Source organism: Elgaria multicarinata, chromosome 2, assembly GCF_023053635.1.
Source record: "Elgaria multicarinata webbii isolate HBS135686 ecotype San Diego chromosome 2, rElgMul1.1.pri, whole genome shotgun sequence".
In the NCBI taxonomy this organism is placed as follows: Eukaryota; Metazoa; Chordata; class Lepidosauria; order Squamata; family Anguidae; genus Elgaria; species Elgaria multicarinata.
Window position 1 is genome coordinate 913539 of NC_086172.1, and position 25890 is coordinate 939428.

The following is a 25890-nucleotide window of genomic DNA, read 5'->3' on the forward strand; positions in this document are numbered from 1 at the left end:
AGCAGCAAATGTTAACAGGCAGAAGAAGCAGGACCGTCAACAAAGTGTTGCCACATGGAATGTGCCTGTTCAGGGCTCCAGCCAGCCAGCCAGCTCATCATGCCATTATCAGAATACTCCATTCCATCCACCGCAGTAAGTCAGGGTTCTATTCCCAGGGAGCATGCTCAGTCCTTTCAGAATACTTTAGGGTTCTCCCCACACAAACACCCACACTTAGGGATTTTTCCTAAAGATTGTTTTTACCTTTGTCCTTGGGCTTCCTTTGAGCCCGCCGTTACCTCCCTTTTCTCAGTGGTCCGATTTTGGCCATGTAGCCTTCATAACTCAGAGCTCTTGACTAGCATTTGTGATACTAGTTCATAACATACACACGAGCACACACACACACACACAAAAGGGCACATCACCATTTAGTTGATTGCCAGCATTAAATACAGTAGTTGACCAGCATCCAGTGGTTATTATGAATGAGATATCCTGCCTAGAAATTGTGTGGAGGGTACCCAAGGAACCAGGGGTTGACATAGGCTAAATCCTCTTTTATTAGAGAGCTGTTCATTTGCCCACAAATTTGTGGCTCTTCACTTAACGTATTATATACACCAGTACTCCATTTCTCATATTGTAAAGCTACTCAGAAAGATAACCACCCAGCTACTGTGCCCCTAGTAGCTCTAATAACCCCAATTAACATGCTTAATCTCTTGTTTACCTCTGCATCATAGCGTACCGCTGCAGACAGCAATGAAAAAGCATTCTCCACAGTGATCCCTCTTTTGATAAGATGCTGACAGAGCTTTTTCAATCTGTTTTCACAGTATGATGTAGCCAAATCCAGAAGCCCTGAAAATCAAGACACTGTATTATTTTACATACTTAAGGTAACACCTTTCTAGCAAAAATTATGCTTGAGGCAGCTAACAGTAATAAAATACTGTTAAGCACAAATTTTAAAGCATAACTAATAGACAGCACCCAACCCATTAAACCCGCCTCCAGCAACAGCCCAGCTTACATACCAAAGGCCAACCTACATAAAAGCACCTTTGTCTGCCAGTGGAAGGACAACAGAGACGTGAGCCAACCTAGCACCTCTTGGAAAGGACTTCCAGATTGTGGGAGCAGTCACCAAGAAGGCCCGCTCTTCTATCCCCACCGAATGCACCTCCAGTTGTGGCAGGAGAGCCTCCCCTGAACATCTTTAAACCTGGACAGGCTTGTATGGGAGAATAAGATGTTGAGACTTACCAAGAAGATCCATTTTGGCATGGAGTGATGGAGACATCCAAAAGATTCAGTTATTTCCTTATTCCCAGGAAGGCAGGGATCATATAACTGCGGTTATGCATTCTCCAGCTCCACCTCCAGTTCCTTCCACAACCAAGCACCACCTTCTGGGTCCGCCCCTCCAGAAAGGAATGGAGCCACTGTATCAGTGCCTCCAAGTCCCATCCCAGCAAGGCGGCCTAGAAGGATACCATGGTCGATGGTATCGAACACCGCTGAGAGGTCCAGCAGAACCAACAGGGACACACTCCCTCTGTCCAGTTCCCGGCATAGGTCATCCACCAAGGCAACCAAAGCTGTTTCTGTCCCATAACTAGGCCTGAAGCCAGATTGAAATGGATCTAGATAATCCGTCTCATCCAGGAAACCCTAGAGTTGGGTGGCTACCACACGCTCCTATACATTGTCCAAAAATGGAATATTGGAGACTGGCCAGTAATTATCCAATACAGTGGGGTTCAATGAGGGCTTTTTCAATGTAGGTCTCACCACTGCCTCCTTCAAGCAGGTTGGCACCCTACCTTGGCGAAGGGAGGCTCTTACCCACTCAGCCAGTCCCCCTCTGGCTGCTTTTATAAGCCAGGAAGGGCAAGGATCTAGCATACATGTGGTGGCTCTCACCTCTCCAAGGACCCTGTCCACATCATCAGGCTGTGCAAATTGAAAGGTATCCAATAATACTGGACAAGCAGGTGCCAAAGTTACATCCACTGAGTCTGTATCAACTATAGCATCCAAGTCAGAGCGGATCCGAGCGATTTTGTCTGCAAAGTGCTGGGCAAATTGGTCACAGTGGGCTGTCGAAAGGTCTGAATACTCCTCTTGGGGACCAGTGTGTAGAAGGCCCCTGACCACCCGAAACAGTTCTGCTGGACAGCTCTTTGCAGAGATAAAACTTTTTTGTTGTTGCCCATATTGCCACGGATTAGGCCTTCAAATAGGCTCTAGCCCATGTTCAATCGGATTCACTCAGAGTTTTCTGCCAACATTGTTCTAGTCTCCATCTCACTTGTTTCATTGCCGCCAGTTCCCTGGAAAACCAGGGGGCTGGTGTGGCTCCACTTCGTGAGAGAGGACTCTCAGGAGCAATCGGGTCCACTTAACCATCATGGTTTAGCATAGTGCCTGAACAGGGCCATTGAATCCCTCTTTCCTGATCTGCCTTTTGCATGACCCAAAGCACCTCTGTCTTGTCTAGATTAATTTCAATTCATTTGCCCTCATCCACTCCATTACCAACAAACACCAATTTAGAATTAGAACAACTTCCTTTGATTTAAGTGGAAAAGAAAGTCAGAGCTGGATCCCATCAGCATACTGGTGGGACCAAACCCCCAAAACTGCAGACAACCTTGTCCCAGTGGTTTCATGTATATATTACAAAGGCATCAAAAGCTGTTAAAATATTTGCTGGTTGTCTTACCTCTCCCAGGTAAAACTGCAAAGTAAGATTCATCAGACATAGCAAGTGAAGGTGCCCCCAAGTGCCTGAAGTGTTCCCAAGGCAGAGTGCTATTGGGGATGTACCCACATTTCTATTTCCGCTTTCCCTTCACTTCCGGAAACAATCAATTCTCCAGGAGAGCTTTAGCTCCCCACAAATAATTCACTACAGGCCCCAGAACTACCCACCTATAGCATCTTCAGGTGGAAGATCAACGCTGTCTGTGTACAAATACTCAAGAAAAGCACGGTATACTGGATAGGAAAATTGGTCTATTTCTATCACCTCCTTCACATCCTCATTCCAATATGACTGGAACATGGTACGGAAGTGCTCACATCTGTAAGGGAAAAACCCATAAACATCTTGGGAATACTATGTCCAAGCCAACTTACAACTTCATTCCAAATTCTGAAAATACATTAAGATCACAGGAAGCAGAGCAGCACTTAAAATTAATCAAGTTATTCTATGTTATTTTCCTCACACTTGTCCACTCAACGTAGTTTTGACAAGAGATTTGGACATGTTTATTTTGACAATGGATTTTTCTAATGCAGGCTTTGCACTAACAGAATGCAACTCCTGCTCATATCAATTCCCTCTCATGCTGTATCCCTAAAACTCCCCAAGATAACTGCTCCCAAGGTCTGTGGGATCCTTCAGAACAATTTAAGGGTGTGGACGGCTGCAGCAGGAAGGAGAGAATGGCAGAAATTGGAGGCTCCGTGTGGCAAAGCCACCACAGCCCAAATATTTTTGTCTATATACATAACAAAGAGATCTGTGACACTTCAAAGCCTAACAAATGTATTTTGGCTCTTATGGGAAGTACAATTTCCCTTTTTCAAATATAGACTCAAATTGTGACTTATTAATACTGCTAGGGGCCAAGAGTGAAGCCCCATATAATTTTTAAAGCATTACTTTCAGGGGTGGCGAGGATCTTTCTCAGAGCAAAACCACCTGCTAGGACTGCAGAGAAGCCCCAATTCGCCCCTCTTCCCAATTCCTTTTTGCTTTCATATATAAGATTACTTTTCAAAGCCTAATTACTTTTCATATATCTACAATAAAGAACATTCCAGGCAATTACTTCAGAAATTAGAGTATGTCCAATGCTTTATTAATTTTTAAATTAATTTGAATGACAAAGCTCCAAAAATCCGAATTAGTCTAATATATTTTATGCTTTTCCAACCCCCATCCTGTTAAATCAACTCCATATTATGAGTTCAAGTTGAAGGATAAATAGCCAAGCTAATGAGATGCTCTCATTATTGTTAGTCACAGACATTACCTGATTTTCAAGACAGCTTTATGTACATAAATGAACTTTCCATCTACCCTAAATTTTAGATCCGATGTTTCAGGGCTATCGAACTCCCTCTTCAGAGACTCTGTCACTGTTAAGAACTCTTCATGCTCTGCAAAGATTAAACATCCTTTACACTAAAAGTAAAACACAGTCTGTTGACAGAAGGACTAACAGCTTGGATGGCAGCTTTTTGAGCAGCTCCACAGTATCATCTTTGAACTAGGTTTTTTTACCCCATAAAGGGAAAAAGTGATTAATGATTCAAATATAGATGATATATATTTCATCTGCATGCATATATATTTCATCAGCATTTCTGCACTGAGTCAATAGCCTTTCTAGCTCTGGTGCAGAAAACAGATTTCTGCTGAACTGTGTCAGGATGGGTGCACAGAACAAAGCCTGCCTAAGGCAAGAGAGCTGGTTGTGTGTGGGGGGAATATTTTAATTGTGAAGAACTGATAGATGGGGATAACAAAACAGGATTTTGGAGGAGAAGGAATGTTTATTCTTTAGTTATTTATGGCACACTTCCTATGGAGGCAGGGGTAGTTTGTGAATTCTAGAAAAGAGCATTGCAGAAGTGAAGTATTGAGATGCCTCCTGGTCTATAAGGCCCTCGCCTTACTTCTTTGTGGGAAGAGGTACACTACACTTGTTCTGTAAAAACAAAAAGAAATAGAATCATAGAATAGTAGAGTTGTAAGGGACCTATAAGGCCATTAAGACCAAAACCCTGCTCAATTTTGTATGCACGGTGGCATTTTTAGTATATTCCCACTTAGTAATAGAAATAATCATTATTAATTATCACTAATTATCATTTATGGAACCCTGTGTCCATACTCAATAAAAACACTAATAGCAGTTGCATAAGAGCCTATGTAATGTAGGGGCTAGAGTGCTGCACTAGGTTCAGGAAGAGAGGTGTTCACATTCCCAAGCAGCAATGAAGCTGGGTGTTCTGAGCCAGTTGTTAACACTCAAGCTAACCTACTACACAGGGTTGATTTGAAGAAAAAAATGGAGGAGGAGGAGGAGGAAAAGAACAGGTTGCTTACCTGTAACTGTAGATCTCCGAGTGGTCACCTGTGCATTCACACATATGGGCTCTGTGCCTGCGCAGAGTCCAGGTTCGGGAAACTTCTAAAGCCGAGGAAAAACGTTCTGGTGGGAACCCCTCCCCTATTGCCTAGTGTCCATGCCACCGGGTTCCCGCCCTCCTCCTCAGTTTCCTCGAGACCAAATGTCAGCCCCAACTAAGGAGGTTAGCCACCTTAGATAATAACATCATCGACACCAGAGTGGAGACGGTGGGAGGGTTGTGTGAATGCCCAGATGACCACTCAAAGAACTACAGTTACAGGTAAGCAACCTGTTCTTCTTCATTGTGGTCTCTGTGCGTCACATGTATGGGTGATTAATTAGCTCACTTACCGGAGGTAGGTAGGTGGCGCTGATTAAGTCAGGATCGAAGACAGGATTGCATGTTTGAAATGGCAATCAGCCCTTGCTCTGACATCCAACTGATAGTATGAGATAAATGTCGAGAGCTGAGTCCAGGTAGTTACTCTACAGAGCTCCGGCACGAAAACTCCTTTCGAGAACGCTGTTGATGTCAAGACAGCCCTAGTTGAATGGGCTCTAATGCCATCACCCAACGGTAAATCAGAAAGTTTGTAGCATAGCTTGATGGTAGCTATGATCCAGGACGCAAGGCTCTGGGAGGAGACAGGTTGTCTTTTGGGGCGTCTCCCATAGCAGACAAACAATCTATTAGATTTGCAGAAGGGCTCAGTACAAGCTTTGTAAAAGGCAAGTGCCCTTCGGACATCAAGGGAATGCAACTTTGTTTCCAGCGGATTAGATGGTGTGGGGAAAATGCCAGCAGCACAAGGTCCTGATTTAAGTGGAAATCAGTAACCACCTTTGGGAGAAAGGTCCGGTCCGGTTGGAGCACGACTTTATCTCGGTGGAAAACCAGGTAGGGAGTGTCCCCCACTAAGGAATCCAAGTGGATTCCTCCACTTGGCTGTATATGCCTTGCGAGTTGCAGGTTTGCATGCTGCAAGGAGGATAGGATCTATTGGCTCCCCATAGACAGTTGTTGTGGCATTATTCTCCATGCTGTCAGCTGAAGCATTCGGGGATCCAGGTGCCTCGTTCTGCCTCGATCCCTGGTGAGTAGTGTCAGGCTGGTTGGTAGGTGAAGAAAGCAGTTGCTGGATAACCATTTGACAAGGCAAAACCAGTGCTGACGGAGCCACCATGGGGTACACAGCCCATCCTGTCTTGTAGAATTTTCTGTAGGAACTGAGCGATTAGCGGGAAGGGGGGAAACAGGGAGAACAGAGTTCCCGTCCATTCCAGCTGAAACGCATCCCCTAGGGATCGGTGTCCTGATCTTGCTCTCAAACAGTATTGAGCGCAAACCTTGTTTTGTGCCATAGCAAAGAGGTCTATCTGTGGATAGCCCTATCGACTGAAGATCCAACATAGTACTGAATGGTTCAGTTCCCACTCGTGCAATATTATGCTGTCTCTGCTTAGAGAGTCAGCCAGGTGGTTGTCTTTCCCCACGATATGGATCGCTGAAAGGAGAGTGTGTCTCTTTATGGCCCACTCGAAGGTCTCGATGGTGAGGTAAGTCGAGGGGAGTGTGATCCGCCCTTCTTGTTCTGGTACCATAGTACTGCAGTGTTGTCTGTGAGTATCCTGATGTGGTGACCTGTTAGGTACATTTCAAATGAGTGGAGGGCCATAAAAACTGACAGAAGCCCACCAAAATTGATGTGTTGTCGTTTTTGTGCTTCTTTCCAGGTGCCTCGTGCTAGGAGATAATCGCAGTGGGGCCCCCATCCTAGTAAGGAAGAGTGGAGACTGGAATCTCCTGGAGAAGAGTATACCTTGAGTCAGATGGGCCATCTCTGTCCACCACTGAAGGTCGTGCTGAACAGAGCACAGTAAGCAGAGTCTGGTTTTTCTAGCATTGCTGTTGGGTCTGAAACTTTTCAGAAACCACATCTGGAGCATATGGGCAACTGTGGCTGTGGATGCCATGAGACCAAGGAGTCTCTGGATCGTGAAAGCGGTGGTTTTGCTGTTCTTGGACAGCCTGTGGGCCAGTTCCGCAATTTGTAAGGCTCTGTTTTGTGGGAGGAAGGCTCTGCACAAAGCAGCGTCAAGACAAGACCCTATAAACAGAATCGATTAGCTCAGGACAAGAGTGGATTTTTCAGCATTGACCTTGAGGCCAAGGAAATTTAGGAGATTGATCACGACGGAGATAGTCCTGGATAGTTGGTTCCTTGACGATGTAGTCAGGAGCCAATCTTTGATGTAGGGAAAATTTCTATGCCTCGAAGTCGAAGGAATGCACATATCACAGCCATACATTTTGTGAAAACACGTGGGGCAGTGGAGAGGCCAAAATGCAGCACTCAGAATTGAAACATATCTGCCCCAATCACAAAACGGAGAAATTTTTGATGGTTGTCCTGTATGGCAATGTGGAAATATGCATCTTTTAAGTCCATAGATGCAAACTAGAGGCCCTGACGAAGCAAAAGTAGAATTGAGGAGAACGTGGTCATCCTGAATTTCCTTATTTTTATGAAATGATTGAGATCTCTCAGGTCCATTATGGGGCGAAGTCCACCATCCCATTTCGGTACTGTGAAATAGTGGGAGAAAAAACCTTCTTCCGCGCAGAAAGGGATTACCTTCTCGATCGCTCCCTTCTGAAAAAGACTGAATTTTTAACATTAGAATCTCCAAAGGAGGAGTGTATTTCACGGTGCCGACAGAGGGGAGTACTTCAAATTCGATGAGGTATCCCCATTGGACTATGTCTAGCACCCATTTGTCCGAGGTTATTGCCATCCAGTTTCGGGCAAAGTGGGAGAGTAGAATCCTGAAGGGTAGTTTCTGCATGTCTGTGACAAGCATGCTGTTGGCATCAAAGACGCTTCTTTGGGCCCTGGTTAAAATGCTGACAAGGTTGACGGGATTGATTAGGTGGTTTTGTGTTTGTGTGACTGCTGCTATTGAAAGTATCACTGTGATCTGTCAAGGTACTGTTGGGGTTGTAATATGGCTCAGGGCGACACCATCATCGCTGTTTAAATTGAGGCTGAGGGAGATTCGGCAGGATGCCCATCTTCTTGGTGGTAGATTTGGCTTTTTGGATTGCCTCCATAGTGTCATCCATATTGAAATTGAAGAGCCCTTCTCCATCGAAGGGGAGACCCTTGATACAAGCCTTAGCTTAGGGTGTTAAGCCTGCTGACCTGAGCCAGGCGCAGCGACGCCTGCAGGCATGGCCACCAACCATGGCCTTAAACTTGTAGTCTGCGAGGTGATGAGTTGTATTGAGCTGTTAGCGAGATAGGCGGAGGGCTTCATCCTGAAAAAAACCTAACCAGCTGTCTGTGCTCTTCTGGGAGGTGGTTACAGATACTGTTCATTTTTCCCCAGAGAAATAGCTGGTACCTTGACATCATGGCCAGGTAGTCGGTCACTCGTAGTCCGAAGGCAGTGGAGTAGATGCGGCGCCCGCAGAAGTCCAGCCATCCCCCTCTTTATCACCCGGGCAGTCGTGGATCTTCTGCAACCTCCCTTGTGAAAACTCAACAACTATAGAGTTGGGTCATGGATGAGTGAAAAGAAAGGAAACATCCTTCTCCTGGACTGTAGAGCGATTCAAGTCTCTGTGATGTTGGTGCAATAGTGGCTGGAGTCTTCCAAGACTGCTTTGCGGTGTGGCGCAAGGTCAGTAGAAAGGGAATGGATACCGAGGTGGCTGCTTCGGTGTAGACGGCGTTGAAGACAGGATCAGAGATCTTTTTGATGAGTCTCTATCCCCAGTGCCTGTGCCATGAGAAGAATCTGGTCCGAAAAACGGTAGTTGTCTTCTGACAGTGAAGTCCCTTCTTGAGTCGTAGCGACATCTGCTGGCGACTGGATAGAGGGAGATGTTGAAGAATATGAACTGGAATCAGATATATAGTCCTCCGCAAAGTAGGGAGAAGTCGAACGGTGTTGACTGTCTGATCCTTTTCTGGATGTTTGGTCACCTGTAGCAGAGACCTGAGGCTGGCTATGGCGATTAGAGGATGGGGCCACGGAAAGTATCTCCACAATACATAGTTGAGAGGTATTCGTAACCTGTTCTCAACCATGTTGCTGTTCTGGTGGTGGTTGCAGTAGGGCTATCATAGGAGGCACCGTAGGCGACATCGGTATCGACTCTCGGTATCTAATATTTTGTTCAGGTGGTGGTCGAGACAAGGAAGCAGAGGGTGTCCAATCGGAGTCAAGGAAAGGGAGGAACATATTGAAGGTCATAATGTGGCCTCTCTCCATATGGGTCGTATGTGTTGCCCCAATTAGGATAATAATAAGAGGATCACGGTGGATGCAACCAATTAGAATACAAATCCCAGTCTCTAGGAGGTGAGCGATGGTGATCCCAATGGTCTGTGGGATAGTATTCTTGATCCTGTTGAGTATATCTCACGGAGTCCACAGAGTGAGGGGATCTGTCCCTCTGCCATTCCCTGGCCAGAGATGAGACAGAGAAACGTGCTGGTGAAGACTCTCGAATTTCACCCTCTGAGATCAATGCTATAGGGACCAGATCTTGCATTGGTGCCAATCGGGCCGATCCCGAAATGTCCGACCTCAGTACCGACGGGTCATTGGGAGCCACTGGTATCGAAGGTGGAAATTGCGGAATCGGGGACTCCAGCAATGGTGGGGGAGTTGAGATACAAATTATGGCTGCTGTAGCTGGTGGGAGAGAGGGAGATTTTGCCCTCTTTTTCTTTTTCTTTTGTTCGCTACTAGGTTGCTGAGTACAGCGAGCCTTTTTTGCAATTTTCTTGGCGGTAGCAAAAACTGAAGACCGTCCTGGTGTTGGAGGGCCTGAGGGGTTGGCCGCTGATGTCGACATCTCCGTAGTGTGAACGGACCTGGGTTTTGTGGGGTCTCTAGAGCACGTTGCCAGAGGAGTGAGCGGAGCCAGTCCGAGCGATGGCATTTGGTCTGTTTTGTAAATTTAACACAGAAGCGGCAGGTTTCGACCACATGCGACTCTCCCAAACAGAGGAGACACAAAGACTGTCCGTCGGAAGGTGAGAGCTTGCTCAACGCACTTCCAAAAAGGGGCCTGAACAGCCATGCGGCTAAGGGAGAAAATCCAAGGGAAGGAGATATGTGTGTGTGTGTACACACACACACATATACATACACATACACACAAATGATAAAAATAACAATAAATTATTATTATTATTATTATTATTATTATTATTATTATTTTAGCATACAAAGAGAAATACGAAGAAAGAACGAAGAAAAAGATCTGTCGGTGCTGTTTTTCGAAGAAAAACGCAGAAGTCCCCAGTGATACATCCATCCAGAACGGCGTTTGAAAGAGAACTGAGGAGGAGGGCGGGAACCCGGTGATATGCGCACTGGTTCCCGCCAGAACGCTTTTCCTCGACTTTAGAAGTTTCCCGAAAGTGAGCTCCGCGCAGGCGCAGAGCCCATATGTGCGAGGCACAGAGACCACAATGAAGAACCATATATTCCACTTTGAAAGCCTTGGAAAAGAGGCAGAATATAAAAGTGATAAACCAAGCGTTTATTATATAATGCACTACTTCTGTACTTCATATTTTGCCAGCCTTACAACACCCCTGTAAGATATATTGCAAATGAAGGGCAAAGGGCTAGAGACTGTCAAATCTAGTGATTTTTCCCCATTACCTTTTTTCCTAATTCAGACCAATTTCAAAAATTTGGATTTCATGAACATGAGTTAAGCAGAACTCCAAATACAACAGACCCTTCTTTGAACAATTGGAAGACTTGCTCTGACTGTCCCGTTGTTGAATCCTTCAGCAGACACTGCCCAGTGCTTCCCACTCCCCCAACCATGAGCATTTGTATTTTGCTTTTTGTATTTTGCATCTAATAGTTCTCACCTACTGAAAGGAGACGCCACATCACAGCAGGAGTAGAAAAGCAAGCAAACACATCATCCGTACAAGAAAAGTGGGTAACATGTGGAAGAACTACCGATTGACCCCGGCACTGACCCCACATGTACACCAGGCCACTCTGTGTCTTGGCAGCAGATGTGTGAGCAGAGTGGCAAGCAGCAATCTCTACAACTCTACAAGGAAAGATAGAAACCGTACATTAGTCAAGCACCAAGACTGGAGCATTGAAAGTATGCAAAGGGTTATATAATGCCTCACACAGTTGATTTGCTGGACACACACTCAATTTGGTTTTCTAAACTAGGAAGACTGATGATGAACTGGAAATGGGAGAATTAACATCTATCCCCAGGTCGAGGTCACTTGCTAGTGATATAGCCTTCCCCTGTTCAAGAGTGGGGGAGCTATTAAAATTGTCCAGTTACCAAGGTTAATAGATTCCAGAAGACTCTGGGTTGTTGTTGTTGTTTTGCTGCTGATCAAAGCCCTGGTCACTCTGTGGAATGGAGGAAGAACTCAAGGGGTTGACATTATTACACCCAAGTGCCCTCTCCCTCTGAGGGAAGCCCCAGGGGCTCTTTGGCATACACGTATGCTGACGATGATAAAACAGGGGAGTCAGCTAGAACCCATAGGACCCATGCTAAGCCTACTGAGTGTTGGTGGCAAAGGGAGAGTTCTTTTACAGCACTATTGCATGTTCTCCAGCAGAGGTGTTCTGAATGGTTTGCTGCCTCCTGCAATGGGGACCTGTGAGGGTTTTGATGAACCCTCGGTACTTCATTGTTTGAAAGACACTTCAAAGATAAAGTTGCTCACATCTACCATGACTTGTACACCATAGCTAATGCAGTCCCATTAGCAGAGTTACCCATTCAACAAACTAGTCATATTTGATGACTTTCAGTGGTTGAGGCTTTGCCAAGGTGCTTTGCCAAGTCCAGTCAGCCACCTATGTGCTTGACCCTTGTCCTTCATGGCTTATTACATTCAACAGGGTAGTTTAGGTGTGTGTTACACCACATATACTCAAAAAGATAAGACAGCCAAAGATTAAAAGACAGTAAAGATAGTACTGATAGAGCAATGGATCACATTAAGGGAGAGATTCTGGGCATATGAGAAGCAAGAACATTTTGAAGTGTAGAACTTTTGATGGGTAGTTTTCAGGAATGCAGAAGGACCTACCCAAGATTGCCTGATATGTACAGAAGAGAACTATCCTTCAATACCCACAGTCTGCAGTGACAGTCAGATACTAGGCCTGCCTCTAACAATCGGTGTTGCTAAGCTGCTATGCAGCTTCATGAACCAAGGCATAATTAGTAAACTCAATGTAGCTTTCTGGAGGATAAACAGGGGTGGGAGGACAAAGAATGAGCATGCGGTAGTTCCCCTCCACAATCTCATAAACCATCCCCAAGGGAATCCTCATTGAGACGCTGCTGCTGCAAGAGGAAACACTGTCTAGATGTGGTTTGGCCAAGGGAGTGAAAATATTCTCCCAAGGTAAATGGGAGTTCAGAGATCACTTGTGACTTGCCTTTGCTGACCTGGTTTGCCACCTGTGTTGTAAACTCCTAAGTTAATAGTGTGGGTTACACACCACATCTAAAGGTCCTCAGCAAAGCTGAACAGAATCCAGGACACTGAGCACCCACACTTGAGAGTATAAAATTGTTGTCATGTCCAAACCTGCTTGTGCAGTTACAAAATAAGGGAAGGAAAGATACCGAGACCTACAAGCTACCACCCTCTCAAGTTAAGTCTACATGGAGAGTTCTTTTCAACATGATAGAGAACGCCAATCTAGGTTTAGATGTCGGCGGAAAAGAGTTGAATCGTCTTTTTAAATAGAATGGCTCAGTTTGGACAACACGATAACCAACGGTGGTTTAAGTAGTCAACTGTAAGTTAAATAGTCAACCACAATAGTTGGTTATTGTGTCTGTTGGGCAAAACACACATCATGGTTGACTATTTTCATGAAATAACCATTGGAGAAAAACAATGCTCTGCAGAGTTGACTAGTTGCACAACCGTTGATTAGCGTGCTATCTGTTGGGCTCTGTGAACGATTTCATCCTGTCGAATTGACTATTTCGGCTGCCTACAGAGTCCTCCAGCAAGAGCAGCCACAACAGTGCTAGCCACTCTGCTACAGCCACCAAAATTTGATTCTGACATCTACCAAGCAACAGATGATGACCACCTCTCCATCTTGCCCTCATTGCACTCATGTAACGAGTGCCTTCTGACAGGCGCCCATGTCCTCCACTGCCTCCCTCTCCGTACACCCATCCTCGTGCCCATTTCCACACACCACAGCAGCAGTCGACGGTTTGCCCAGAAACCCTCGGGACAAATTCACACATACCACAACCACCTAAGGCATGGGGTCGGAGCGGAGCTGTGCGGGAAGGGAGGGGGAAGGAATGAGCAGCCACGTTGCCGCAACATCCTACTGTCCCAGCATCTCTACGCCCATCTTCAAGCATTCCCCACAATAGCCAAGTGGCTCCTTAGTGAATGCATTGAAGCAGCAACGCCTGCCCTGGATCCACATGTGCTGCCGCAAGCCCGTTGTTGGCCGCCAATGATCACAGTCACCCCGTCCTGTTTCTCCCTATCTCTTTTCCTATCCCCAAGACAACTCCAATTCCCCAGACAGCAAGGGGCACCCCTTCCCCCTTCATGCCTCTTCCACACAGTTCGCCCACTTGCCCTTTGGACGCCCCAGCCCCTCTCCACCCTGTGCTCTCTGCGCATCCCATCAGCCATCTTTCCTGGCACCACACTACCTGGCAGCCACCCCAATCTCTTCCTGCTCCTCCGCAATCCTCCTCTTCCCCAAGCCTCCCTTCTCCAGGCTAAACGTGCCCAGTTCTTTCACCCTCTCTTCATAGGGCTTTGTTTCCAGACCCCTGATCATCCTGGTTGCCCTCCTCTGAACACGCTCCAGCTTGTCTGTGTCCTTCTTGAAGTGTGGTGCCCAGAACTGGACACAATATTCAAGATGAGGCCTAACCAATGCCAAATAGAGGGTAACCAGTACCTCAAGCGATTTGGAAGCTATACTTCTATTAATGCAACCCAAAATAGCATTTGCTTTTTTTGCAGACACATCCCACTGTTGGCTCCTATTCAGCTTGTGATCTACAACAATTCCAAGATCCTACTTGTTTGTACTACTGCTGAGCCAATTACCCCTTATCTTGTAACTGTGCATTTGGTTTCTTTTTCCTAGGTGTAGAAGTTGGCATTTATCCCTATTAAATTTCATTCTGTTGTTTTCAGCCTAGCACTCCAGCCTATCAAGATAACTGAACTCTTTTTCTGTCTTCCAGGGTATTAGCTAGACCACCCAACTTTGTGTCATCTGCAAATTTGGTAAGCTTCCCCTGTACCTCCTTATACAATCTTCTATATCTATCTTCTATATAAATAAAAATGTAAATGTTCGTTTGTTCAAAATCTTAAATCTGCGAAAGTTCTTCACCGATTGCTTTGAAATGTTGACACAATGTTGCATTCGAATACGCGCGCATTTTTATATTATATAGATGTCACACCTCTGACAGGTAAAAACATGCTTTTTTTAAAAAAACAGTGCCATCTGTTGGACGTAAAAGCAACACATGCTGGTCAGGCTGGAAGATACATAAGCAGCAATGAAGCTGTATGGCGAATTCTTTCATTTCCCATACATGAACGAAGTCCAGCTGTTGTTCAATTAGCAGTACATCTAGAAAATGGACAACGCGTTTATTTCACAGCTGCAAATGTGCAACAAATAGCCCTGAATCCACTGGCTACGTTAACTGCTTTCTTCATGTTATGTCAAAATGACGCGTGCTTCCTTCAATGTAGAATTGCGTCATGAACAAAATTACAACACGGGTGATATTTTGTCGTATGTGCAATCAAATATTCCTAAGCTAATGCTTGAGCAAAATGGCATTTACGATCAAATAATGCAAACTCTCAATAACAGGGTTGGAGAAATCATCTTCTTAGATGCGCCAAGAGGAACTGGTAAAACGTTCCTAATTACATTGATTCTGGCAGCAATTCAATCCCAAAATGACATAGCCTTAGCTCTTGCATCGTCCGGAATAGCTGCGACATTGCTACCAGGTGGAAGAAAGTCAGGTTGCTTACCTGTAACTGAAGTTCTTCGAGTGGTCATCTGTGCATTCATACTGATGGGCTCTGCGCCTGCGCGGAGTCTCATCCAGAAACTTCCATAGCCTAGAGTTTTGGCGGGAACCCGATGCATACTGCGCATGTCCTAAGGGTTCCCGCCCAAGACCCTCAGTTCCTAAGTGACCGACATTGTGGCCAAAAAGTACTGGGAGCAATATTTACATATATATAACATTATACAATATATATGTATATATATATATATACCCACAACACCAAGAGGGGAAAGGCGGGTGGGTTGTGTGAATGCACAGATGACCACTCGAAGAACTTCAGTTACAGGTAAGCAACCTGACTTTCTTCTTCGTGGTCTCTGTGCATCACACTGATGGGCGAGTAGCAAGCTAACCTACCTTGGAGGTGGGGTGGTGTTGTCATCGTAGAATTTCAGAGAGGACGGCTCGACCAAATGTGCAGTCTTGCCTGGCACGTACGTCGAGACGATAATGTTTAATAAATGTAGAGGGTTTTGCCCAAGTTGCCACTCTACAAAGTGCCATCAGTGGAATGCCCTTCCCGAAGGCGATGGACGTAGCTACAGCCCTTGTTGAGTGTGCTCGGACTTGTGCTGGAATTGGAAGCTTTTCAATCTCGTAAGCTAGTTTGATAGTTTGTACTACCCAAGAAGAAAGTCTCTGAGTAGAGATGGCTAGTCCCTTAGACTTGCCAGCGTAAGATATAAACAATCTGGGTGTAAGTCTGATTGATTCTGTTCTGGCTTTGTAGAAGGCTAAGGCCCTTTGTACATCGAGTGAGTGCATAGTGCATTCAAGTGGTGTTGATGGCATTGGAAAGAAGGAGGGAAGGATGATGTCCTGACCAAGATGAAAATCGGAAACCACCTTTGGAAGAAAATTGACGTCAGGATGTAAGACAGCTTTGTCCTTGTAGAAAGCTAGGTATGGAGGATCAACCCTTAGCGCTGCAAGCTCTCCCGCCCTTCTGGCTGAAGTAATGGCGATTAAAAAGGTGAGCTTGAGAGTCAAAAGTCTCAGGTCAATGGTTGCTAAGGGCTCGAACGGAGGTTTGGTGAGCGCATGTAGGACGACGGAAAGACTCCACGTAGGGACTATGGAGCGTGCTGAGGTTGAAGTATTTCTTAGACCCTTTAGGAAACTCTTCACGAGAGGGTGTGAAGAGATCGGACATGAATTGGTGTGTCCTTGATATGCCGCAATGGCTGCTATGTATACTTTTATGGATGTTGGTTTTAGGCCTGATTGGTGTAATTGTAGTACTTGAGGTACTGATGCTGATAGAGGATTAAAATGGGTGTTTTGAGCAAAGATTGTGTATCTTTTCCACTTTGACGCGTAGGATTGACGCGTTGTTGGTTTCCTAGATTCAAGAATGATATGTCGAATTGGTTCTGGCAGAGACTGTGGAGTATAGTTTCAAAAGGATTAATGAGTGAAATATATAAAATATTGTTAGAGAAGGAGTTTAGAGAGAATACAGAGAAAATGGTTTGGGAATCAGATTTGAAGATACAAATAGGGCGACAGAGCTGGGAGGGACTATGGAAACAAAGAGTGTTGAGAAGTTTATCAGTAAGAATAAAGGAGAATTATTTTAAAATCCTATGGAGGTGGTACCTAACCCCGGTTAGATTGAATAAGATAAGTGATCAACATTCAGCAAATTGTTGGAGAGGTTGTGGGGAAAAAGGAACGTATTTACATATGTGGTGGCAATGCAAATATGTACAAAGATTATGGAAGATGGTGTTCTCAGAAATTGAAGAAATAGTGGGAATGAAAATAGAACAAACACCAAAAATAGCATTGCTGTCACTATTTGAAGATATAAAGTGTGGAAAAGGAACTATAGAGCTGATATCGAATTTGTTGGTTGCAGCACGACTGATGGTAGCTAGGAACTGGAAGGTCCAAGGGGAATATACTATTGAGGAATGGTACAAAGAAGTATGGGACATAGCCATTAATGATAAACTGACATGTAATATTAAGTGGAGAAAAGGCGTAACTAAAATAAATGAGTTCGAAGGAATTTGGAAACAGTTCCTAGTGTTTGTGTTTACTAAGGGAAGTGGGAAACCACCAGCAGAAGAAACGATTAGATTTTGGACTCAAGAATGATCCCGAGGTGGGGGGTGCACTTTTATGTTAAGAACGAAGATGTTGTAGTATGATAAGGTATATGTAATAGTTTTTGATATTTGTACTCAACAATCATTCAATATGTATGCAGCAGATATTTGATGTTTTTCTTTTTCTTATTGTGTTTTGTTTCAGTTATATTTTGGTAATGTTTATCTATGTTTATATAGTGTTGAAAATGAATAAAAATTTAATAATAAAAAAAAGAGACTGTGGCTCTAGGATATGATCCTCCAGGCTGTTAGTCGTACTGTTATGACGTTGGGGTGTCTGACTCTGCCCTGATGGGTTGACAATAGGTCTGGCAGGTGAGGTAGTTTGTAGAATTGGTTGTTGGAGAGAAGTAGCTTGGTGAACCAGGATTGGCGGGGCCACCATGGGGCTATGAAGATACAGTTGGTGTTGTCCTCCTCTATTTTTGCCAATACCTTGGTTATTAATGGAAAGGGAGGAAAAAGGTAGAAGAGGGTCCCGTTCCATGTAAGGCTGAACGCATCTCCTAGGGAGTCTGGGCCGTTGCCCGCCCTGCTGCAAAAAGCTGGGCATACAGTGTTGAGATGGGTGACGAATAGATCTACCGTTGGAGGTCCCCAAAGGGTAAAGAGATGAGTGATGACTTGATGATGAAGTTGCCACTCGTGTGTATTGTGTTTGGTGCGGCTCAGAATGTCGGCGATGGTGTTGTCTTGACCGGCGACATGTATTGCTGTCAGGTGTATGTGGTGTGAAATGCACCATTTCCATATGGCTTTGGTGAGGTGGACGAGGCGGTTGGAGTGTGTTCCTCCTTGTTTGTTGAGATAAAAAACTGTGGTGGTATTGTCTGATGCTACTGTTATGTGTTGATGTTGGAGAGCGATGGTGAAGGATTGGAGGACTTTTTGTATGGCGAGAAGCTCTAAATAGTTGATGTGGTTGGCTGCTTCTGTCTTTGTCCAGAGAGCCTGTATTTTGAGTGGGCCGCAGTGCGCTCCCCAGCCAGAGAGTGAGGCATCTGTTGTCACAGTCATGGTTGAGGGTGGTGTGCGAAACGGGATGCCCTTGGTGAGGTTGCTTGTATTTTCCCACCACCGTAGTGAATTCTTGACTTTTTGTGGTACGTGAAGTATTGTGCGATGGTTGTCGGATTGAGTGCTGAAAACGCGTATGAACCAGTTTTGGAGGTCTCTCATGTAAAGTCGGGCATGAGCAACTACGGCTGTGGTTGATGCCATATAGCCCAATAGTCTTTGGATTGTATGAGCAGAGACAGCGTTGCATTGTCTTACCCTTCTTGCAAGAGAGGATAGTACGGTTGCTCTTTGAAGAGGAAGGAAAGATCTGTTTAGTATGGAATTTATGTTGATTCCTATGAATTTGATTATGTGTGTGGGTTGTAATGCTGATTTTTTGGTGTTTACACACAGGCCGAGGTTGTAGAGTGTCTGTAAAGTGATGAATAGATTATTATTATTATTATTATTTATTTATATAGCACCATCAATGTACATGGTGCTGTACAGATGATCTTGAAGCTGTTGGAGGGACCTTGCGACGAACAGCCAGTCGTCTATGTAGGGATAGACTTGTATGCCAAGAGTCCTCAGATGGGCGCATACAACTGCCATGCATTTGGTAAATACACAGGGCGCTGTGGCTAATCCGAATGGAAGTACTATAAACTGGTAAGGCTGGGTTCCGATTAAGAAACGGAGGTATTGTTGGCTGTTTTGGTGTATAGCGATATGAAAATAAGCATCTCTTAAGTCTATCGTGGCGAACCAATCGTTTTGCATTAAGAGTGGGGTGATATTTGAAAGGGTGACCATTCTGAATTTTGTTGTTATTATGAAGTGGTTTAGATCTTGGAGATCTAAAATGGGTCTTAGTCCTCCATCTTTTTTGGGTACTGTGAAGTAGCGGGAATAAAAACCGTTGAGTATTTCGTGTTTTAGTAGTGGGCGAATGGCTCCCTTGGATAAGAGGGATTTTATTTCGTTTTCTAGGACTTCTGATGGCTTTGTTGTTTTTAGTCCTGAGAAGGGTGGGGAGGTGTCGAATTCTATTGCATAACCTTTTGAATTATCGAAAGTACCCACTTGTCTGTGGTGATGCTTTCCCAGGCGTGAAAAAAATAGGAGAGATGCTGATCGAAGAAGATGGTGTTTGCGTTGTGTATGCTTTGGTGATAGTCAAAGATGCTTATTCTTTGTGGGTTCCTGGCGCTTACGGTAGGCAGGAAACTTTGTAGATCCATATTGAGGGCGTCTTGGTTGAGATCGTTGTTGTTGGCGCCGAAAGGGTCGGTCTGTTTGGAAACGGTTAGAAGGTTGGTACTGTTGTTGGTACCATCGTTTTTGTCTAAAGGGTTGTTGGGGTGGTGCCAAGCCCATCTTTTTGGCATTGGTTCTAGCCTTTTGTACAGAGTCCATGGTGTCGTCAGTTGTAGCATTAAATAGTCCGATGCCGTCAAATGGGAGGTCTTCTATTCTTGTTTTTGCTTCCTGTGAAAGGGCTGTAGAGCGGAGCCATGCATGTCTTCTGAGAGTGATTGCAGCCATCATTGTTCGAGTGCCGCAATCGGTTTGATGTCTAGCTGAAAGTATTTGTTGTTTTGCGATGTTAGATGCCTCAGATTGAAAAATCCTGGCTAAGTCTCTACGATCGTCTGGAAGGTAGTCGCATAATGTTCCTACCTTTTCCCATAGGAAAAGTTGATAGCCGCTTGGTAGTTGGCAACTCGCATGGTAAGGGATGCTGAGGTATATACTCTGCACCCCATGAGGTCAAGTCGTCTTCCCTTCTTGTCTACGGGGGATGCGTGAAGTCGGTGAGATTTGCCCTGGGATGATTCTACTATTATGGAATTGGGGGGGCAGGTGTTTAGTAAGAAAGGATACTTCTCCTTCTTGAACTTTGTACATGTTGTCTAATCGCTTAGAAGCTGGGATCATCGAGGATGGATTGGTCCATGCCTGTTGAGCTGTTTGTAACAGAGTAGGCAGGTATGGTATTGAGACTTGTGTAGGGTTTTCAGTGGTTACGACATCGAAAACGGGATCTTTTGGGCGTTCTATTTGTTGTTGTGTTTCTAATCCTAGTGTTCTAGCCATTCGAAGAATGTGCTCAGAAAAATTTGCTACGTCTTCAGGTGGAGAAGGAGGCCGGCAGGATCCTACGATTGAATCCGGCGACGGTGTTGATGGTGCACAGGATTGCAAGGAGGAGGAGTCGGACTCGTAGTCATCTGAGGAGTCACGAGATCGAGGATGTGGACGTCGTGACGAAAGGTTAGTATCCGTTACGGGAGATGGTGGGCGGCTCGGTATCGAGGGCGCTTCTCTGTGTCTTGTCGGTACCGGAGATTGGCGCGTAGTGTGTTCTCGAGTGTCGTGTCTTGAGGTCGGTGGGGACCGACGTCAGTTGCGAGGAAAGTCGAGTTGGCGTTGGTGTCTCGGTAGCGGAGGTGATCTGGCTCGGTATGGATCATGATGTCGGTACGGATCGCGCTCGTAGTGAGGAGGACGATAATACTCCCAGTCCGAGTATTCTGGTCTCCTTCCTCGTGAATATTGAGAAGATGCATCCCAGTGAGGGGATCTAGATCTATCTCTTCTGTGTTGAGCTTGGTCAGCTCGAGTTTGAGTTGGGCTCAGGACCAGAGGCTGTATTTGGCTAGGGGAGGCTGGTAAAGTAGCCTGTCCTGCCGTGATAGGAGGTGACGGCTCCACTAACTCTCTGTCTGAGACCGAGGGTATCATTCTTGATGTCGGTACCAGCAAGGGTGAATGAGGCGGAGTTAGTGATCTCCTCGGTACCGATGATTGCCTTTCCACTGATGGCGAGGGCGCCGCCGACGTCGGTATCGAGCGGTGAGGAGATGCCTGCTCCTTGCGTTTCTTTTTCTTTTGTGGGTCAATGTGCTTGGTCTTTTTAACCCTTTTGGCACGTTGTTTAGCCGGAGGTGGTTGTGGAGGCTCAGGCATCGCGAAAGTCGACCTTGTTGGGGATATCTGAACAAGGTCTAGCCCGCTGGTGTCCTGAGTTCGAGTAGGTGTTGGCATGTGTCTGCTGGTATGAGATGGAGTCTCAACCGCTCTTAGTGCCTTATCCCAGAGTAGGGATCGGAGGCGATCTGCTCTGTGTTTACGTGTTTGTTTGGTAAAGGACATACAGTGGTGGCAGGTTTCCACCTTATGTCCTTCGCCTAAGCACAAAACACAGAGTGAGTGTCCGTCAGTGGGTGGAAGTTTTCCCCCACAACGAACACACTTTCAGAAGGGGGCCTTAACGGCCATACGCCGAAATGTAGCGATCAAATATCGCGAAAAAATAATCCAAGGAAAGAAAAACCGCAAAGATAAAGATTGAATAACAAGACGATAGTAAAGATAGAATAAACTAAGAAATAATAAACCTTTTTTTTTTTTTACTCTAGGTAGTTCGACGAACGGAGAAGTCGTGAGGTGAGTGTTGCCACAATGGCGGTAAACGAAGAACTGAAGGTCTTGGGCGGGAACCCCTTAGGACATGCGCAGTACGCATCGGGTTCCCGCCAAAACTCTAGGCTATGGAAGTTTCCGGATGAGACTCCGCGCAGGCGCAGAGCCCATCAGTGTGATGCACAGAGACCACGAAGAAGAACTGCTCATTCCGCTTTGAAATTGCCATTGAACATGCAATTCATTGAAACCCCCACGTGCAACATTTCCAAAGCATCCAGCATGGGAAAAGTATTGCAGAAATGCAAACTTATTGTTTGGGATGAATGCACAATGGCGCACAAAAAATCGCTCGAGGCTCTTGATTGATCATTGCAAGATTTGCTTGGAAACATCAGACCATTTGGGAACGCATTAATATTGCTTGCAGGAGATTTCAGGCAAACATTACCTGTAATTCCTCGATCGACACCAGCAGACGAAATAAATGCTTGCCTGAAATACTCTACTTTGTGGCGACACATAAAGACGTTAACATTAACTACAAATATGCGTCTCGAGCTGCAAAACCATCGATCAGCTGAGATATTCTCACGTCAATTGCTGGAAATTGGGAACAGAAAGGTGCCGGTTGATCTGACCTCAGGACGAATTTCATTGCCTCATAACTTCTGCAATTTAGTGATGTCAAAAGAAGAATTGGTTCAAAAAGTATTTCCCAATATTCAAACCAATTATAAGAATCACGATTGGCTGAGTGAACGAGCTATTCTTGCGGCCAAGAACAAAGACGTCTACGAACTTAACAATATTATTCAGTCTAACATTCAAAGCGAGGCAGTCACATACAAGTCCGTCGACACTGTTGTGGAAGCAGATGAAGCGGTTAATTATCCAACAGAATTTTTGAATTCACTCGATCTGCCAGGGATGCCACCGCACGTACTGCAATTGAAAATCGCCGTGCCAATTATCATGTTGCGAAATATCAACCAGCCAAAGCTTTGCAACGGCATGCGGCTTGCAGTAAAAAAATTACTGAGCAACGTCGTAGAAGCAACAATCTTGACAGGACCTTTCAAAGGTGAAGATGTCCTCATTCCTCGCATTCCTATGATTCCAACGGATATGCCATTTCAATTTAAGAGATTGCAATTCCCAATTCGATTGGCGTTTGCAATCACCATCAACAAAGCTCAGGGCCAATCTTTAGAATTGTGCGGCTTAGATCTAGACACGGATTGCTTCTCACATGGACAATTATATGTTGCGTGTTCTAGAGTCGGCAAACCAGACAATCTCTATATCTACACAGACAATGGAACAACAAAAAATATTGTATACCCACAAGCATTGTGAAATTAAACATATTAGAAACGTGCGCTTTCTCTTTTCTTTCTTTTCCATTTAACCAGACTGAGCCACAGCAACGCATAGCCGGGTACAGCTAGTCATTAATAAAACTGTTGAAGAGTCCTGGTCCCAGGACTAAGCCCTGCAGTACCCCGCTGGTTACCTAGCCCCCAGTGCTTATCTTTGAGCACTCTTCAGACTCAAAGAATGCTCAAAGATAAGCACTCTTTCAGTCCAATATTTCAGACAACTGTGGATCCACCTAATAGTTGCTCCATTTAGCCCACTTTTAGCTAGTTTGCTATTCAGAATGTCATGGGGCACTTTGTCAAAAGCTTTGCTGAAGTCAAGATATATTATGTACGGGGGCGGAGCCGGACGTCATGACGGGTAAGATCTCTTCTTGAGAGCTCCCGAGAGGGGGGGATCTGAAAAGCTTATTATCTCATCTAAAAAGGCATGGGTTGTTAATGAAAGTGAAGGAGGATGTTCATGATTGTTAAGAGAGGGTGAAAAATCCTGTTTTTTGGAAGCAAACTCAGATTAAGGAGGAGAAAAACAGCCCGTTCTCTGGCTGCAGGCAGACGGAAGGAGGGGGGAGCAAGAAGTGACGAACTTTGGAATGTTTGGAATGTTAGTGCTCTCCTGTCTTCTAGTCTGATAAACTGATGATTTATATACTCCTAATCTGAGAGAAAGGTTTAATGGGCAGTAAATTCACCCTTTTGAATAAAAAAGCATCGAAGAATAAGGTTTTTATCTGCTAAGAAGAGGGAGACGCGGTGGAATGTAAATGGGACATTGACGGAGAGTTTAAAATAGATCCATGCCGTATATTAGAAAAAAAGGGGAAAAAAACCCGGGGAAGGCTACTTGGCAAAGAACTCATCCTTCTAACCATAATTTGGCCCGTCTTGAGAAAGTGTCTGTTGAAAAAGATTCACAAAGCTCTGGAAGTGATTCAGACGGGGCTATTAAAATGGCTGAAGGTTTTGGCACGGAGCCAATTTCAGCTGCATTGGGAGAATTGAAAAAACTGATTCTGGACAGCACTGCCACGTTGAGCAAGAAGATGGATGAGAATGAAAAAAAAGCGGCCGCCCGTATGGGGGTGCTAGCAGATAAGATCGCGGCTAATGATAGAGAGATAAAGAAGCTGGATGTGGAAGTTAAAGCACTTGCGAAAAAACAGGATGTCTTTGAAAAAAGCTGTGAGGTAAAATTACAAAGTCAAGATCTACAGCTGATCCGACTTCAAGATCAGGAGCGGCGTTGCAATGTGCGCATTAAACAATTTGCTGAAGAACCAGGAGAGGATTTGAGAAAAACAGTTTTGAAGTGGTTCAACGATATGATGCCAGATTTGGATATAAAAGACGGTGATATTGAAAGGATCCATAGAGTGGGAGGAGCAAAGTATAGAGGATCATCCAGAGACATTCTTGTGAGATTTGGCAGTTATTACAAAAAAGAGGAAGTGATGAAGAAATTGAGGGCTATGGTCATGATTAAATATAAAGGCAAAACAGTGCAAGTATTCAACGATCTTTGTCAGCAGACACTCCAATGGAGGCGCAGCATTAAGCAAATAACTGAAACATTAACAAAAAATGTAGTGAGATATGCTTGGGGTTACCCTGTTTTTTTGAAGTTTTCTTTTGCTGGGGGTGATTACAGAGTAACCTCTCTGGAGCAAGGCAAGGAGCTGCTGAAGAGATTGGGGTTATTTAAGGATGCAAGTTTTGGAGCTGGAGATGAGAATGGAGCCGTAGCCGGGGCGTCTGGGACGGGGTAAATGGGGAATGTTGTTATGAGATAATTAATGATAAGTAATTAAATATAGAGATCGTGCCGTCGGGGCGGGGCCCTGCCTCCCCCCTTTCCCCTAAGTTAGATGGCCGGAGTAATAGACTCACGGGGATATGGGGAGGGGGAAAGTAGTGGGGGGGGAGAGGGGTTGGGGGGGATTATTAGGGGGGAGGGAGGGGGACGAAGGGGGGTTCAGGGTTTACTGTTATATTTGTTGCTGTTTATGTTTATGAGTTGCAGAGCACATGGGATCGGAAGGAAAATCAAAAGGGAGATTATGAATAAGAATATTAAAGTATCAACGCTCAATGTTAAAGGCCTGGGGGCAGTCGTGAAAAGGAGGAGAATAGAACAAATGTTAAATAAAGAAAGATCGGATATTATTATGTTGCAAGAAACACACCAAAAATTTGATGGCGTAAATGAAATCCGGACAAGGTGGTCTGTTTATTATGAAAAGTCATTAGGGACGTCAAAAAAAAAATGGAGTAGCAATTTTGATTTCAAAGAGAAGTGGATTCATATTGAAAACTGTAAGAAAGGATGATAATGGTAGATATCTTATGATAAAGGGGCAAATAGAAAGTGAGCAATATACATTAGTAAATGTTTATGCCCCTAATGAGAGACATAGAGATTTTTTTATGAATTTATTTAATGAAATAGAGGAGTTCAGGGAAGGATTTCTAATTTTGGCTGGGGATTTTAATATGGTAATGGATAATAGAGTGGATAGATCAAACCCCACAAATGTGGAAAAAAGAAATAATATTACTATATTGAATAAACTAGTTAAAGAAAAAGACTATGTAGATTGTTGGCGTTTACTGAATGGCTTGAATCCGGGATTCTCTTATTACTCCCCAGTTCATCAGACATATTCTAGAATAGATTATATAATGGTTTCAAAAGAGTTTGTAAG

At 44.7% G+C, this 25890-nt stretch overlaps 1 protein-coding gene across 4 annotated transcripts in view; it reads right to left on the reverse strand.

Moving 5' to 3' along the window:
• Positions 1 to 25890, reverse strand: part of RCBTB1 (RCC1 and BTB domain containing protein 1) — a 120514-nt gene that overhangs the window by 50610 nt on the left and 44014 nt on the right. For 3 of the 4 annotated variants that reach the window (XM_063115893.1, XM_063115894.1, XM_063115892.1), the window contains exons 9-12: positions 11042 to 11232; positions 4035 to 4161; positions 2923 to 3074; positions 716 to 846 (exon numbers count right to left, since the gene is read on the reverse strand). In XM_063115893.1, the coding sequence (XP_062971963.1) occupies positions 716 to 846; positions 2923 to 3074; positions 4035 to 4161; positions 11042 to 11232 (601 nt within the window). Of the gene's footprint in view, positions 1 to 715; positions 847 to 2922; positions 3075 to 4034; positions 4162 to 11041; positions 11233 to 25890 lie in introns of those variants that run through there. The other variant, XR_010025025.1, reaches the window with a different exon arrangement.